This window comes from Pan troglodytes, chromosome 1, assembly GCF_028858775.2.
Source record: "Pan troglodytes isolate AG18354 chromosome 1, NHGRI_mPanTro3-v2.0_pri, whole genome shotgun sequence".
In the NCBI taxonomy this organism is placed as follows: Eukaryota; Metazoa; Chordata; class Mammalia; order Primates; family Hominidae; genus Pan; species Pan troglodytes.
In genome coordinates this window covers 137,600,788-137,615,338 of record NC_072398.2, presented here as the reverse complement: position 1 = coordinate 137,615,338, position 14,551 = coordinate 137,600,788, and the positions used below count along the sequence as shown (strand labels likewise).

General features: G+C 43.6%; 1 protein-coding gene and 1 long non-coding RNA gene across 13 annotated transcripts in view; one reads left to right on the top strand and one right to left on the bottom strand.

Moving 5' to 3' along the window:
• Positions 1 to 1,109: 1,109 nt before the first annotated feature.
• On the top strand, positions 1,110 to 10,994 carry LOC129137263 (uncharacterized). The gene is made up of 3 exons (XR_010153200.1): positions 1,110 to 1,179; positions 9,566 to 9,674; positions 9,984 to 10,994. It is a non-coding gene; the product is annotated as an uncharacterized LOC129137263 (long non-coding RNA).
• The window catches only part of BCAR3 (BCAR3 adaptor protein, NSP family member), a 278,588-nt gene continuing 266,093 nt past the window's right edge, over positions 2,057 to 14,551 (bottom strand). For 11 of the 12 annotated variants that reach the window (XM_054667967.2, XM_024347176.3, XM_054667966.2 and 8 more), the window contains 4 exons: positions 11,976 to 12,147; positions 8,041 to 8,152; positions 7,580 to 7,792; positions 2,057 to 2,685 (listed from right to left, as the gene is read on the bottom strand). In XM_054667967.2, coding sequence (XP_054523942.1) covers positions 2,507 to 2,685; positions 7,580 to 7,792; positions 8,041 to 8,152; positions 11,976 to 12,147 — 676 coding nt within the window. In that variant the 3' untranslated portion in view covers positions 2,057 to 2,506. Of the gene's footprint in view, positions 2,686 to 7,579; positions 7,793 to 8,040; positions 8,153 to 8,233; positions 8,480 to 11,975; positions 12,148 to 14,551 lie in introns of those variants that run through there. The other variant, XM_054667973.2, reaches the window with a different exon arrangement.

The following is a 14,551-nucleotide window of genomic DNA, read 5'->3' as shown; positions in this document are numbered from 1 at the left end:
TGGGGCTGGAGAGTCCACTTCCAAGATTATCCATGTGGTTGCTGGTAAGCCTCTGTTCCTTTCCTTGCTGGCTGTTGGCCAGAGGCTACAGTTCCTTGCCATGTGGACCTCTCCATAGGGAAAGTCACAAGGTGGCATCTTGCTTTCCCCAGAGTGAGTGATCCAAGACTCAAGACAGAAGCTACAGTCTTCTCATAACCTATCTCAGATGCAACATTTCTGCCCTGTGTGCTTGGTTGCACAGACAAAGCCTGGTATAATGCAGGAAGGGACAACACAGAGTGTGAGCACCAGGAGGCAGAGAACATTGGGGACCATCTTGGAGGCTGCCTACCAACCATAGTATTCTGTTGTCCATTTTATGTGTTGTCAATATCTCTGATTTTTCAGGTTCTCTATGATGTCTTTTGAATGGAATTTATTCATTTTAATGCAGATTAATCATTATTTTATAATTAATGCTTTTTCTAAGAAATTCTTATTTGATTCAAAGTAAAAGATACTTTCTTCTAAAAGTATTATGATTTTGCCTTTCACATGTAGGTTCTTAACTCATCCAGATTTTATTTCTGTATATGATAAGAGGTAAGAGACCATTTTCCCCCTTTCATTTGCTTAACCAATTGTTCAAGAATTAAAGTCATTCTTTCCCTCACTTATCAACAGTTTCACTCTGTCATGTTAAATTTCTGATGAAACCTTAATTACTATAGCTTAATAATAAGCTTTTATATCTGGTAGACACCACCAACCTGGGACCACTGTAAATCAATTTCTTGGTTTTGGATTTTGTAATTTTTACTCCAGACCTGTATGAGGACAGGTGTGTGGTTGCCAATCCTCACTGAAGACTATAGTCATTATAATTAATTATTTTCTTCCTGGAGCTGTATGTGAAGACAGTCATGTTTCCTGGCAACCTTCCTTTGCTGGCAGATGAATGTTTTCTATTCCATTAACAGGGACCCTTTAAGGATTCCTGCTTAATGGAGGCATTTTAAGTTCCCCCAAGACAGACTCTCATTCACTGAGCTGACGTTACTCTTTGCCTCTAGGTCTGCCCCGGCTCTTAAGTTCTCATGAGGAGTTGATTCAAATGTGCTGTACCTTTTTCAGGTGCGGTGGGGAGAGAAGTTTGTTCCTTGGGGATTTCTATCAAGGTTGATCATACACTAAAAGGTATGTTTATTAAAATGTATTCAGGATTTAGTTATGGTGAGAGGGCTAAGAACATCTGAACCACCATATTGCCAGAAGTAGAAATGTGCTTTGGTTTTTTTCAACAAAAAATAACAACAACGTGGCACCTTTTAAAAAATGTGGCACATTTTAAAAAACCATCATAGGGTGATAGTTAAGTTACAGTGTAACTTCTGTAACCAATAAATCATATTTTTTAAAGGCTATTTAACATCATGAAGAAATTTTCACAGCCGGTTTAAGATGAATATAAAAGTTGGTATGGTCCTAATATTATTTAAAATAGAAGAAGGAAAAACAGGTTATTAAAAGAAGTTTGACAGTTGATGGCAGAGTAACAGAATACGTTAAAGTCTTATATTCCAAATTTTGTACAATAGGGAAAGTTGAGAGGGATATTGCTAAACTAGAAAGAAACTAGAAAGTATCCCCTTTGCAAAATGAGAAACCTAGAAAGCCAACCTAGGAAACTCATTGTTGTACTTATCAGCTAGAGGAAAAGGTAAAACAGTTGATTACTCTGAAATATGTGAAGAGATGATGTTATGTTCATCATACTGGGTGTCCATGCTGCACATGGAATTCAGTGAGGTAAACTTGGCCTAACTCCAGCTGGTAGCAAGTACCATAGCTTAAGTTTGAACCCAGGTCCTCTCGAGCTGTTTCTACCTTGTGTCACTACCAATCACTCTGCCTTTTAATCCAGGAATATTACATTTTTCATACCACTTTCATTCATTTTGGTTTACTATCAGGATACGGTACCTAGGGAAGAGCATGCTTGAGGTAGCTAAGAGGTAGAGTTGTTATTGTACCAAGATGAGTTGTTTAATATGAAAGAGACTGGATACAACTGTTTCACAAAAAGATGTATTTTCATTCATGAGTATTTACATTTTTCATATTTGTTTAAAGAATATCATATAACTGATACCTTCTGAAATGTTTCATGCTTTTAAACTCTTCTATTTACACGTATCTGACATGGAATTAAAACTAAAATGGTCAAATACCATGATAATAGAAAGCAACCAGCCAACATAGCTAGGTCTTCTCTTAAATTTGCTGATCAACATTAGCAGTAGTTACCTTAATAATAAATTATTCATTTTAAAATCAGTAGTAACTTTAGACAATTCATAAATAAGTGTGCTCTGTGCAATTTACACATTTAATATCCTGTGGATACTAAAAGCTTGTATATTGTCAGATTTGCACATTATTACTTTATCAAAAACAGTAAGCTTTCCCAAAGATGAAGCTGGGGAAACCTGAAAAGATATTCTAAAGGTTCTCTGGAGAGTTATCAAAGCTCTGCCTGCTTTGCAGGAGGAGGTTCCAATTTACGCGAGAGGGCAGTTAAAATCTGGTTGAATTTCTCATATCTCTCTGTCTGATTGACTTGTGCACCTTTGCTGCCCCATAGCAATCGCATTTGAAATTCAGTCTTGCAGATTTCATTCATTTCTTCATCTGGTTGAAAACCTAATCAAACAAAATAAACAAAAAGTTACTTCAGTTCTGCCTAAGATGTGTTAAAAATAGACTGAAAGCACCAGGCGCGGTGGCTCACGCCTGTAATCCCAGCACTTTGGGAGGCCGAGGTGGGTGGATCACAAGATCAGGAGATCGAGACCATCCTGGCTAACACAGTGAAATCCCGTCTCTACTAAAAAAATACAAAAAATTAGCCAGGCGTGGTGGCGGGCGCCTGTAGTCCCAGCTACTCGGGAGGCTGAGGCAGGAGAATAGCGTGAACCCGGGAGGTGGAGCTTGCAGTGAGCGAGACTGCGCCACTGCACTGCAGCCTGGGTGACAAGCGAGACTCCGTCTCAAAAAAATAAAATAAAATAAATAGACTGAAAGCTTGCTTAAAGTAGAATCAAAATGAACATCTTCTCTCTCTCAGAACTTTAAAAAATGTCCCCAAAGAAAAATATAGGATCTATTCTATATAAGGGAGAGCAGAGCCCCACCCTGCAGAACCTGAGCACCTTCAGAGAAGAAATAACAGGTAAACTCATTAAAAAACAATAGAGTGAAATTGGTTTGTACAAACCACTGTGGGAAGTAGTGCTGTGGGAAGGAGGGTTCATTGTACCTAGGAGTTCGTTACTTGTTTTTACCAACTTTACTGATGTATAGTTTACATGTCATATGATTCACCTGTTTTTGGCTATGGAGTTTGATTTATGATGGTAAGTTTGTACATAAACCATCACCACCAGTCTTAGAACACTTCCATCACCTTAGTACCTCTTTGCAGTCAATTCCTGTTCCTACTGCAGACCTCAGTCAACCACTGATCTGCTTTCTGTTGCTACTGTTTTGCCTTTTCTAGAAATATGGGATAAATGGAATCATCCACTATGAACTTTTTAATGTGTGACTTCTTTCACTTAGCATGATGTTTTTGAGATTATTCCATATGTTGCATGCTAATCATTCTTACTGATCAATATTCAGTTTTATGGACATGCCATTGTTTTTGTTTATCCATTCACCAATTGATGACATTTGGATTGCTTCTGGCTGCTATGAGTAAGTGGTTGTGAACACTTGTGTACAAATCTTGTGTGGACATGTGTTTTCATTTCTCTAGGAAAGGAATTATTGGGTCATACGATCAGTGTATGTTTACTTTTAAAGAAACTATTAAACTCCATTCCAAAATGGCTGTGTCATTTTATATTCACACCAGTAACATATGAAGACTCCAGTTTTCCCACATGCTGCCAACCCTTAGTTTTATCATTTTTTATTTTTATTTTTTTGAGAAGGAGTCTTGCTGTGTTGCCCAGGCTGGAGTGCAGTGGCACGATCCTGGCTCACCACAACCTCTACCTCTCGGGTTCAAGCAATTCTCCTGCCTCAGCCTCCCAAGTAGCTGGGACTACAGGTGTGTGCTACCATGCCTGGCTAATTTTTTGTATTTTCAGTAGAGACGGGGTTTTGCCATGTTGGCCAGGCTGGTCTCGAACTTTTGACCTCAGGTGATCCACCCGCCTTGGCCTCCCAAAGTGCTGGGATTACAGACATTAGCCACCGTGCCTGGCCTATCATTCTTTTTAATTGTAGCCATTCTAGATAGTGTGGTGGTATCTCATTGTGGTTGGTTTAAATTTACATTTCCCTAATGATGAATGCTTTGAACATCTTTTCATGTAGTTGTCATTTGTATGCCTTCTCTGATGTAGTGTCTATTCAAATTTTTGTCTATTTAAATTTTATCTTCTCACTGAGTTGTAAGAGTTCTTTGTATAGCCTAGATATAAGTCCTTTATCAGATATATGTGTAACTCAATGTTTTCTGCTGTAGTTCATGCTTTTTGTGTCCTAAGAATTTCTTTCTTTCTTTTTTTTTTTTTTTTTTTTTGAGATGGAGTTTTGCTTTTGTTGCCCAGGCTGAAGTGCAATGGTGCAACCTCTGCCTCCTGGGTTCAAGCAATTCTCCTGCCTCAGCCTCCCGAGTAGCTGAGATTACAGGCATGCGCCACCACGCCTGGCTAATTTTGTATTTTTAGTAGAGACAGGGTTTCTCCATGTTGGTCAGGCTGGTCTTGAACTCCCGACCTCAGGTGATCCACCTGCCTCAGCCTCCCAAAATGCTGGGATTACAGGCGTGAGCCACCGTGCCTGGCCAAGAAGTCTTTACTTAGCTTAAGGGCACAAAGAATTTCTCCTATGTTTTCTTACAAAAGGTTATACTTTACTTTAGCTCTTACATTTTGGGTCTATGATCCATTTTGGATTATTGTGTATGGTATGAGGTAAGGATCAAGATTCACTTTTTTGCATATGGATATCCAATAGCAGATACCATTTGCAGGATTATACTTTATCCAGTGAATTATTTTGGCACCTTTGTTGAAAATCAACTGTCAGCCATATGTGTGGGCCTATTTCTTAACTCTATTCCATCTAAGAGAGGATGTGGTCTGCTTAAGGCCAAAGATGTTCAGGCAACTCTTTTAAAGAGAGAGAAGCCTCTAGCCAAAGAGTCATGTGGTTCTCATCCTTTATTATTGCTGGGATAGTTTGTTCTGTCATTAAATATACCTGCCATCTAGATCACAGGATCTTGGTTGTAGAAAGGACAACAGGAATATTTTCTTCCTGATGATGCCAGAATATCCTTGGTGGATAACCAACCAAAGGCCAGATGGTGACTTTTTTTTTTTTTTTTGAGACCAGGCTGGAGTGCAGTGGTACAATCTCGGCTCACTGAAATTAAGAATCAAGGAGAATCGCTTGATACTCCTGCCTCAGCCTCTCAAGTATTCCCTCTCAAAATTCCCCGGCTAATTTTTGTATTTTTAACAGAGACGGGGTTTTGCCATGTTGTCCAGGCTGGCCTCTAAGTCCTGACCTCAAGTGATCTGCCTACCTCAGCCTCCCAAAGTGCTGGGAATACAGGCATGAGCCACCGCGCCTGGCCCCCAGATGGTGACTTCTATTCATTCAGTTAACATGCTTTGAGCCCCTTCCCATTCACGTGGTCTGGTCTATGCTGGTGAGCAGATCTCTGCCTTTCCTGGGTTCACTGTCACAGCAATGGGTACTTGCTGTGAAATCTATATTAGGATCGACTGAAAAATTCCATCAGTGACCTTTAAAGTGATTTAAAGCTGTAGAGCAGCTTATGGCACACTTTTCTCAAAACCCACCCTGATGTATTGGCTTATGCAACATCCATGGTAATGTATTCATTGGCTTTGTCTAAGTAGGCACTCTGATACTTGTTGACTTGTGTGCTTTTATTGTTTGAGTAACATACAGCCAATCCTGGAGAACTTTTTGAGGAAGAAAATGAAACAGGTATGCGGTGCTTATACCCACAGCAGATGGTGCAAACGACTAAGTCCCACATTCTGGTTCTGAGGCAGCTCCCTTTTAGAATTAAATAAATGGAGTCTCCTGCCCCGACATAGTTCTTAACTTTGTGACTCAAACTGTGAGCCCTTGAAGAATTTAAAAAATTATATAGTAATGGAAAATAAATCATCATCCTTGATGACTGCCTTGGCAAAGCCCTCCTTCCTGAATGGTCTTTCTGCCAGCAAACCTTCAGCCCTCCAGCCTTCCTCCACACAGACACCAGAGTAATTTACTTTAAAACAGAAATCTGACCATGTGACACCCTCCCATGATTAAACCCTTCACTGGCTCTTCTTCAGCCACGGTCCTATGTGGAAGGGCTTCCCAGCTGCACCTCCCTCTGTAGCCTAGTTGGCCATTCCTTAGGTCATACTTTGCACAAATCTAAACCCAAGTACTTGTGGATCCCAGTTTTCCCCAAGGTCTCTCAGCGCCTTTGCTTGGGTTGTGCCATCTGAGTGGAATTCCCAGCCCTGCTTGCTGGTAACTGCTTTTGTCCTTTAACAATCAATGCAGTGTTTTCTGGGAAGCTGTCACCAGGTGCTTCCTCTTTCCTAACATCTCTGACCAAATCAGTCCCTTCCCCTAAGTGCTCCCACAGTATACACTGCACTTATCGCTGCATGCTGAGATACCTGCTTAAATTCCTCAGGACATCCAGTTAGCACAGTGCCGCGCGCATGCCACATGTGTGATAAATGCCGGCCGTGCTGACTGAGGAGGCTGCTTTCTGTCACCATAGCACTTGTAAGAAAGATCCGTTTATGCAACACTGCCCCACACTTTCCAGGATGTGTCTGATGCTAAGAGCAGGGGAGCTCACTTCCCAGTGTGACTGGGAAGGAACAGGAATGCAGATAAATGAGGTCTGGATAAAACTCCACCTCCTCATCTTGGCACATCACCTTTTCTAATCTCACCTATTAGAAGTACTATTAATAAGTGGTAGGCAAGTTGGCCAATTCTTGTTCTGTTGCCCAGCGCCCAGGCTGGAGTGCAGTGGTGCGATCTCGGCTCACTGCAACCTCCGCCTCCCGGGTTCAAGTGATTCTCCTGCCTCAGCCTCCTGAGTAGCTGGGATCACAGGCACGCACCATCACACCCAGCTAATTTTTGTATTTCTAGTAGAGACAGGGTTTCATCATGTTGGCCAAGCTGGTCTTGAACTCCTGACTTCAAGTGATCTACCTGCCTCAGCCTCCCAGAGTGCTGGGATTACAGGCTTGAACCACCACGCCCGGCCCCAGTTCTTTCTTGACCCCTTCTCTCTGTTTATTCTATACCATTGAACAACAGAACACACAAGAAGAAAGGAGAAACAGGGCACTTGAGTCATTCTGGAATTAAGAGGAAGTAATAACTAGCCATATAGGAAATGGAATTCCATTCTTTAATCCTTCCTCTTTGGTCTTTTTCTAAGTGAAGTCAGCCATGCTCCTCCATTCCTTCATTTCAATTACGATACAGTGTTAGAGAACAGCTTACAAAAACCATCTCTTACCTGCCAGGATCCTCTCAGCATTCATCCGGTAGCTGTCTGCAGCCTCGGCCATGAATCGCGCTGTTGCCAAATGGTTCAGCATGATTTCACAGCTCTGGTCGTTTTTTTCCCACATGTCGGTTCCTTCAAAAGTGACAGCCTGGCGCTCCATTAAGGTCACAAGTGGCATCAGCAGTGGGACTGATACATTGTTTGGGGGAACACATGTGGACTCTGAAGAATAAGGAGTAGAGTTTTCCATATCACATGTTTTCCAAAGTTAAGCACAGAATGAGGTGACTCATAGCCCTTGTCTTGTTACAGCAACTGCAGCCTTCTACAAGCAACGCTGTCATCTGATAAAAGCCCTGATGAGCCATCCACAGTGCTGCAGATAACTCAGGGCCTCATAACATGCCCTGTGTACTTGTACTCCACTCCCCAGCGGGGTAGCCCCATGCTTGCTCTGCCCACGTGCTCACCTCTGCCTTCATGCAGGAGTTTGCTGAAGGGCTTCAGCTGTTTCTCATAGAGAATGGCAGTTTGGGTGTACTGGTGCCGCAGAGCAGTCCACGTCTTTTCTAACCTTGTGATCTGGAAGAAAGGTGGTGTTTTGGAAAAGATTCTTTTTAAAATTACCTTTTTGTGGCTGGGCGTGGTAGCTCACGCCTGTAATGCCAGCACTTTGGGAGGCTGAGGCGGGTGGATCACTTGAGGTCAGGAGTTCAAGACCAGTCTGGCCAGTATGGTGAAACCCTGTCTCTACTCAAATACAAAAATTAGCCAGGCGTGGTGGCGTGTGCCTGTAATCCCAGCTACTCGGGAGGTTGAGGCGGGAGAATTGCTTGAACCTGGGAGGCGGAGGTTGCAATGAGCCAAGATCATGCCACTGCACTCCAGCCTGGTTGACAGAGTGAGACCCTGTCTCAAAAAAAAAAAAAATAAAATAAATAAAATAAAATTACCCTTTTGCTTAAATTTTGGAACAGGTGATAGATACACATGGTAAAAATGTCAAAGCAGCTGAAAGCAGGGTAGAAAGAAAAAGTAATCCCCCATCCGCCCCATCTGCATTGCTGTTAGCGCATCCCAGAGATGGCAACTCTCTTCAACTGCTTGTGCGTGTGTGTTTCACATACAGCCTGGCCTGCTGGCCAGTCCACTGTCAAAATTCAAGGCAGTATTGGATGAGAGGAAATAAACATGATGCAAAGTAAAACACCTGAATGAAAAATTACACTCTTGTTATAATAGAAATCAGCATTATCATGAAAATACGGCAGAACTGATGTTGCTTATTTTAAATACTGATCCTAGAAAATTCCAGTGTACCTGAAGAATTTTGAAAGCTCTTGAAATAAAACTGGAATTGACCTCCCCAAAATTCCTGTCTATACGCACATCCCTTTTAAAAATAAATACATGCATATTATATACTACATAAACCACACCCATTCCTTGCCTCAAAAGCATTCAGTATAAGTACATATGGAACAGCCTTATTTTGTTAAATTTCTGCATAATAGTCCACTGTATGGATAGCTATAGTTTAACTCGTCTCTTAAAGAGTTTTATGACTTTTCTTCTTTGAGATGGGGTCTCACTCTGTTGCCCAGGCTGGGGTGCAGTGGTGCGATCACAGCTCACTGTAGCCTCAACCTCCCAGGCTCAGTGATCTTCCCACCTCAGCCTTCTGAGTAGCTGGGACAACAAACATGAGACACCATGCCTGCTACTCATTTCTTTTCTTCTGCAGGTAACTCAGGGCCTCAATTTTCTTTTGGAACAATTTAGTCAGCAGCAGCATACACCACTGACTCTGACTGTCCTAAGATAAATGGTCCCCAACTCATACCCTAAAACCGGCAAGGCTATGTTAAGTTTTCTACATGAAACAAGGAAGGGCATTAGTATTTGGGGAATAAGAGCCAAGTTTGTGTCAAATATTTGAAGAATTTCATTTAATCTTCACAATGCCCTTTAAGACAGGTATTTTGGCTTTTACAGATGGGAAAACAGAAGAGATTAGGTAACTGCCCAAGGCTTCCCAGCTGGTATGTGGTAGAGCTGAGATTCATTTACTTGGCCTTGAAGAGCTCCTGTATCCAAAAGGAAGGTGAGTAGGCTCAGGACCAGCAGATGTGCTGTGAAGAAAAGGCTGTGGCCGCCTTCCTCCTGCTGCCCACCATGCTGCCCTTCCTTCTGTAGACCCCTGCTCCCTACCCACTCCCTGAGGCATTGCCTTTCTGAAAGAAGCCTCTGGGTCTGGGCTAGGCCCATCTCCTGGACATATTCTCTTGATACTAGAAGCTGAGAAGAGAAGGTGGCAGATGTGGCTATAGTGTAAGGGCTGGGTTGGATGGTGACACGCAAAGTAATGTGACTCTCCTTTTGGGCTTTCCCTGGGTATGCCACTTCCTCCTAGGCCACTGAATGCTCTGGAGGACTGTGTCCTGTCACTGCTGATGTGCTCCAGAAGGGAAAGGCTGACACTGTTAGAAGGCAGGGAGCCGCCTACAAAGCATGGTAATGTGGTTGGGGACAAGTCCCTAACTGCTGAGTTTGATGTCATGGATGGCAACCATGTGATCCCACAAAACATCTCCTTTACCAGTCTCAGGGGAAGCTCTGGGCTGGAAGGCTTTACCCACAGCCTGGCCTGTTGGCTCTGCTGTCAAAATTCTAGGCAGTTTTAGGTGACAGGAAATAAACATAATGCACATTAAAATACCTGAATGAAAAAATGATAACCCGTTATAGTAGAAATCAGTATATCATGAAAATCTGGCAGAACTTATGGGCTGCTTATTTCAAATACCAATCCTACAAAATACCAGTCTACCTGAAGAATTTTGAAAGCTTCTGAAATATAATTAGAATTGACCCCCCACAAATTCCCGATGAAGGCACTAAGTTTTCAACCTTTTATTTTTAAGGTGACCTTGCTTTAATGCAAGTAAATTCTATTCCTGCCATGATCTGACTTGCGGGACTTGTGATTGTGGCTGTTTTTCAGTGGCAATGATGGAATTTCAGTGAGTACCTGGCAGGATTTCAGAGCTAACCTGTGGCTATGAAACAGCCAAGCCGAGTGACCAGCGGTTTTGGTGTTACTAGAAAGTTTTGCTGGCCGGACTGTAAACTCATACTCAAGTCCTCCAAGCATCCAGGGCTTGGGAGAACAGAAGTGGGAGTGCTGATCCTCAGCAATAAAGATGGCAGCCTGACTTTCCTCTATGAGGCCTGCTTGACTTCAGATACAGATATTCAGGTTTGACACTCATCTTAAAAAATCCCTGGCACAGCAGATAAATTCAAATGCCCAGTTTCAGAAACGGTAATTAGGGAGTTCTATGGCAGATGGACCAGGAATCCGAACTTTTTAATAGGACAGTCTGTTTTAGGTGACCTGAGATAAACTATTCTAAGGATTCTGATAGAAGCTCTGCAAATGTCTCATTTCCCAGTGATTATCCCAGACTGCCCACACCTGGTGACCCAGATGGAGGCAGTCTCCTTCTTATACAACACACTTTAGCCAGATGTCTCATCCTAATTGGTTCTCCATGAATCACTACTGTTCATGAGGATGACACTTGCTACTGTACATCAAAGAGAAAGCATGGACTGTCAGCAAATATTTACTGCCTTAAAAAATAGACCCCAGAGGCTGGGAGTGGTGCTTCATGCCTGTAATCCCAGCACTTTGGGAGGCCGAGGTGGGCAGATCACCTGAGGTCAGGAGTTCGAGATCAGCCTGGCCAACATGGCAAAACCCCGTCTCTACTAAAAATACAAAAATTAGCCAGGTGTGGTGGCCCATGCCTGTTATCCCAGCTACTCAGGAGGCTGAGGCAGGAGAATCGCTTGAACCCAGGAGACAGAGGTTGCAATGAGCCAAGATCACACCATTGTACTGCAGCCTGGACAACAGAGCGAGACTTCGTTTAAAAAAAAAAAAAAAATAGACCCCAGTCCAGGTACAGTGGCTCATGCCTGTAATTCCAGCACTTCGGGAGGCTGAGGCGGGCAGATCATGTGAAGTCAGGAGTTCAAGGCCAACCTGGTGAAACCCTGTCCCTACTAAAAATACAAAAATTAGCTGGGTGTGGTGGTGCCTGCCTGTAGTCCCAGCTACTTGAGGCTGAGGCATGAGAATCACTTAAGCCTGGGAGGTGGAGGTTGCAGTGAGCTGAGATTGTGCCACTGCTAGCCTAGGTGGCAGAGTGAGATTCTGTCTCAAAAAAGAAAAAAAAAAGTAGACCCCAAATACTTAGGACACTGTCCCCTAAATGAAGCAGCTTTCACTAAGATTCAATTTACTTTTGAGATTGACTAAAATAGTCTGATTTGCCAAACATGGCATGCAGATCTCTTTACAGAACATTAAGTACACATAAAGTAATTGGAAATTTACCTGTGGCATTTCCAGGGCTTTCATGAGAGCTGAGAAGGAATAGAGGTCCCCCATGGAATCCTTCAGTTCCACCGCCACCTGGATGATCTTACTCAGAGTGGCTGCTCGGTCCTCCAAAGTGCCCGTGCATCCCAGAATGTCCACTGCAATGCCGATGGCCATTGTGTTGTGTCTGAAAGCCAGGAGATCAGCGGTCAGGTTCAGGGCCAATGGGACTAGGAGAAAACTAAACCAAATCAGCCAAGAGCAGGGCTGTTTTTGTGCCATTGGCTCCTTTTGCTCTAAAATGTGCCAGCAGCACAGTTTAGACGGCCAATCTCAACAGAGAGAACGCCCCTTAGCAGGCTGACTGTGGAGGGCCAAAGTAGGCCACAGAGGGTGCACTTTCAGTCAGAAAGCAAGATGTCCCTGGACAGGGCCACATTCAACCCTGGACCTGGGGGCACAAAGAGGGAGCTCCTGGGGCAAAGGTGCTCAGAAGTGCATGTGGCTCCTGGTACCCTGTACCATGAGAGGTCCATGGAGACAGCAGGTCCCCCAACACGCCAGAGAATCTCTCCTCGGGGAATCCCAGGGCCACCTCCACTGAGCCCCCTGGATTTGGGGATGGAAGGGACAGAAAAATGTGAGGACATGCTTGATCCAAGACAATAACATGGCCATCAGAACAAAGGCAGGAAAGAGGAGGTAAGAATGGTGTCTCCAGCCCCACTCCAGAGGCCAGGAAATGAATGGGGAGGAGGATAAAGATTGAATAGTTGATGGGCTGGAATGTGCCTGTAAGGCCAGACCCTAATAAAATCGAAATCTCATTTTCCCCAACAAACCTCCCTTTTCTCATCCTAAACTACATGGGTCAACCTCAGAGACCCAAAACAGGAAGCAGGGTGATCTTTTCTCCGCATGACAACAGGATCAATATGAATGGGGTCAGTCTGCGGCAGAAAGCATAGACTGTGACCCCCTTTCCTTCCCACTGTAAATCAGGACCCAGGAGTTAACTGCTTTAGACCAGAATTGCCTCAATTTCTTCCAGGCTGTGGTACAAGTGCTGGAGGCGAAGCCCCAGTTTATAGCTATAGTTACTAAAATACAGCATGCATTTGAACTCCAGGGCCACTCTGTCCTGAACGTTCGGAGCTTACGATGTTACTCCATGCTGTGCTCTCTCCGTGCCCAGGTGTGTTGGTCGGTCTCTTGCTCTCCCTGAGCAAAGGGCAGCAGGGATTCATTGAGTGCTTAGCATCACTCATTTCTCTAATGTTTGTTAAATAGGTAATGAGCTCTGCCTCCAAGTGTGTTTGCGTATATATGCATGTATGGGGCTCACTTGCAGTGTAAGCTTGGGCTGGTACCTAACTGCTCCACTCCTCAGGTTCTTCATCTGTAAAATGGGAGCAAGGGTTGTGAGAAAGAGAGACTGTGTATGGGTGTGAAAATAATTAAAGTGAGCCAGGTCTCAGGCCTGTAATCCCAGCACTTTGGGAGGCTGAGGCAGGCACAATGCTTGAGCCCAGGAGTTCGAGACCAGCCTGGGCAACATGGGCGAAACCCCATCTCTACTAAAAATACAAAAATTAGCCAGGCATGGTGGCACATGCCTGTAGTCCCAGCTACTAGAGTGGCTGAGGAATGAGAATCGCTTGAACCCAGGAGGCAGAGGTTGTAGTGAGCAGATTGCGCCACTGCACTCCAGCCTGGGTAACTAGAGAGACTATCTCAAAACAAAAAGAAAGAATAATAATAATAATTAAAGTGCCTGGCACTGGCGGGCACCTAATAAATAGCAGTTGTTACTAGAGTTGTCTCTGTACATGTCTCTCCCTGTGTATCTTGGTCCATTTTCCCTCTTTGTCTCCATCTCTTTCCTCTTTTCTCCATTTATCTCCTTCTCCTGATTTGTCTTTCTCAATTAATGAATCCAAACATAGACCTAAAGTATATTTTTATTATTTGTTGTTTTTTTTTTTTTTGAGACAGGGTTTTGCTCTGTTGCCCAGGCTGGAGTGCAGTGGTGTGATCACGGCTCACTGCAGCCTTGACCTCCCTGGCTCAAAGGATCCTCCTGCCTCAGCCTCCTACGTAGCTGGGACCACAGGCATATGCCATCATGCCCAGCTAATTTTCGTGTTTTTTGTAGAAACAGGGTTTTGCCATGTTGCCCAGCTGGTCTCGAATTCCTGGGCTCAAGTGATCCACCTGCCTTGGCCTCCCAAAGTGCTGGGATTACAGGCATGAGCCACCACGCCCAGCTGTTATCTGAAACATTTTTGGAAGAGTTTTCTTATCCATTTGCAAAATATTAACATTGACAGAACATTTTAGATGTTGCTTTTAACTATAAACTCACTTCCCATGCTGCATTCAATTGATTCTTTATTCAGTGTTTTCTCTCCCTGTGTTTTAATGGCCCTCTAGTGTTGTATAAATGGTTAACTGAATGGTTATATCCATTCACTCAACCAATATTTGCCTGAAACCTCCTGGATACACCGACTATGGGAAAAACAACTCAGGCTGGCAAATCTGCAGCAAAAGCTCCTGTGGTTGGCAAGAGGAGGCACTCAGATGTCACA